This window comes from Mizuhopecten yessoensis, unplaced genomic scaffold (genome assembly GCF_002113885.1).
Source record: "Mizuhopecten yessoensis strain PY_sf001 unplaced genomic scaffold, ASM211388v2 scaffold716097, whole genome shotgun sequence".
Lineage (NCBI taxonomy): Eukaryota > Metazoa > Mollusca > Bivalvia > Pectinida > Pectinidae > Mizuhopecten > Mizuhopecten yessoensis.
The window spans coordinates 69,901-72,586 of record NW_018479946.1 but is presented as its reverse complement, the minus strand read 5'-3'; the positions used below and the strand labels follow the sequence as shown (position 1 = coordinate 72,586).

Genomic DNA, 2,686 nt, shown 5'->3' with positions numbered 1-2,686 from the left:
TACGAGGATACAATACCAAAACGTCAACATACGAGGATAGAATACCACAAAGTCAACATACGAGGATACAATACCAAAACGTCAACATACGAAGATACAATACCACAACGTCAACGTACGAGGATACAATACAACCGAGTCAACACACGAGGATACAATACCACAACGTCAACGTACGAGAATACAATTACACAAAGTCAACATAAGAGGATACAATACCACAACGTCAACATACGAGGATACAATACCACAACGTCAACGTACGAGAATACAATAACACAAAGTCAGCATAAGAGGATACAATACCACAACGTCAACATACGAGGATACAATACCACAACATCAACATACGAGGATACAAAACCACAGTGTCAACATACGAGGATACAATACCACAGCGTCAACATACGAGGATACAATACCACATAGTCGACATACGAGGATACAATACCACAACGTCAACATACGAGGATACAATACCACAGTGTCAATATACGAGGATACAATACCACAACGTCAACATACGAGGATACAATACCAAAACGTCAACATACGAAGATACAATACCACAACGTCAACGTACGAGGCTACAATACAACCGAGTCAACACACGAAGATACAATACCACAACGTCAACATACGAGGATACAATACCAAAACGTCAACATACGAAGATACAATACCGCAACGTCAACGTACGAGGATACAATACAACCGAGTCAACACACGAAGATACAATACCACAACGTCAACGCACGAGAATACAATAACACAAAGTCAACATAAGAGGATACAATACAACCGAGTCAACACACGAAGATACAATACCACAACGTCAACGTACGAGGCTACAATACAACCGAGTCAACACACGAAGATACAATACCACACCAAAGCGTCAACCTACGAGGATACAATACCACAGAGTCAACATACGAGCATACAATACCACAGAGTCAACCTACGAGGATACAATACCAAAACGTCAACATACGAAGATACAATTCCACAACGTCAACGTACGAGGATACAATACAACCGAGTCAACACACGAAGATACAATACCACAACGTCAACGTACGAGAATACAATAACACAAAGTCAACATAAGAGGATACAATACCACAACGTCAACATACGAGGATACAATACCACAACGTCAACATACGAGGATACAAAACCACAGTGTCAACATACGAGGATACAATACCACAGAGTCAACCTACGAGGATACAATACCACAACGTCAACATACGAGGATAAAAAACCACAGAGTCAACATACGAGAATACAATACAACAACGTCAACAAACGAGAATACAACACCACAACGTCAACATACAAGGATACAATACCACAGAGTCAACATACGAGGATCCAATAACACAAAGTCACCGTACGAGAATACAATAACACAAAGTCAACATAAGAGGATACAATACCACAACGTCATCATACGAGGATACAATACCACAACGTCAACATACGAGGATACAAAACCACAGAGTCAACATACGAGAATACAATACCACAACGTCAACAAACGAGAATACAACACCACAACGTCAACATACGAGGATACAATACCACAGAGTCAACATACGAGGATACAATAACACAAAGTCAACGTACGAGAATACAATACCACAGAGTCAACATACGAGGATACAATACCACAGAGTCAACTCACGAGGATACAATACCAAAGCGTCAACCTACGAGGATACAATACCACAGCGTTAACATACGAGGATACAATACCACAACGTCAACATACGAGGATACAATAACACAGAGTCAACGTACGAGAATACAATAACACAAAGTCAACATACGAGGATACAATACCACAACGTCAACATACGAGGATACAATACCACAGCGTTAACATAAGACAATACAATACCACAACGTCAACACACGAGGATACAATACCACAGTGTCAATATACGAGGATACAATACCACAACGTCAACATACGAGGATACAATACCACGACGTCAACATACGAGGATACAATACCACAATGTCAACATACGAGGATACAATACCACAGCGTCAACATACGAGGATACAATACCACATCGCCAATCAATGTATGAAAATGTAATAACAAATACATAGGCTAAATATTGGACTATAGGTACAGATATTACTAAGAAAACCGTTTTTGTCAAGAAAAGAGCATATTTGGAAGATGAGTGACGAAACTGGATATTGACTACTTTTCGTGAACATATCTACCCTTAGTTGTATCCTTGATTCCATTGTCGTCGTCGTCATCGTCGTCATCACCGTCAACGCCGGTGTCGTTCTCGTTGTCAATGCCATTGTCGGTGTCATTATCGTTGTCGCTGTCGCTGCCATCAGCACTTCGTCTGACGACGATAGATTTGCCGGTAGTAGTGTGTAGTATTACACAGAGAGCGAGTATAAGGATGACGGCGTTGTGTCCGAGAATCATGTTTTAACGAGGACGTGTAGGTGTGTGGGGATAAGACGGGGAGTTAAGGAATATATACAAAGAGGAAGCGATCAATGCCGTCTTTTGTTGATAATTGATATTATGCAATCTGTGTATCATTCACGGGCCACAATCTGTGTGTATGTGTTTCATATTCTGTAAAATATCAGTACCGTAGCTAAATATTTATTCATGTTTCGGAAGAAAATGTATGTAAAAAAT

At 40.2% G+C, this 2,686-nt stretch overlaps 1 protein-coding gene across 1 annotated transcript in view; it reads right to left on the bottom strand.

Annotated features, from left to right (window-relative positions):
* The window catches only part of LOC110441684 (clumping factor B-like), a 15,359-nt gene extending 12,895 nt beyond the window's left edge, over positions 1 to 2,464 (bottom strand). Inside the window, exon 1 of the mRNA XM_021484893.1 lies at positions 2,245 to 2,464. Coding sequence (XP_021340568.1) covers positions 2,245 to 2,464 — 220 coding nt within the window. The remainder of the gene's footprint in view (positions 1 to 2,244) is intronic.
* Positions 2,465 to 2,686: the final 222 nt, after the last annotated feature.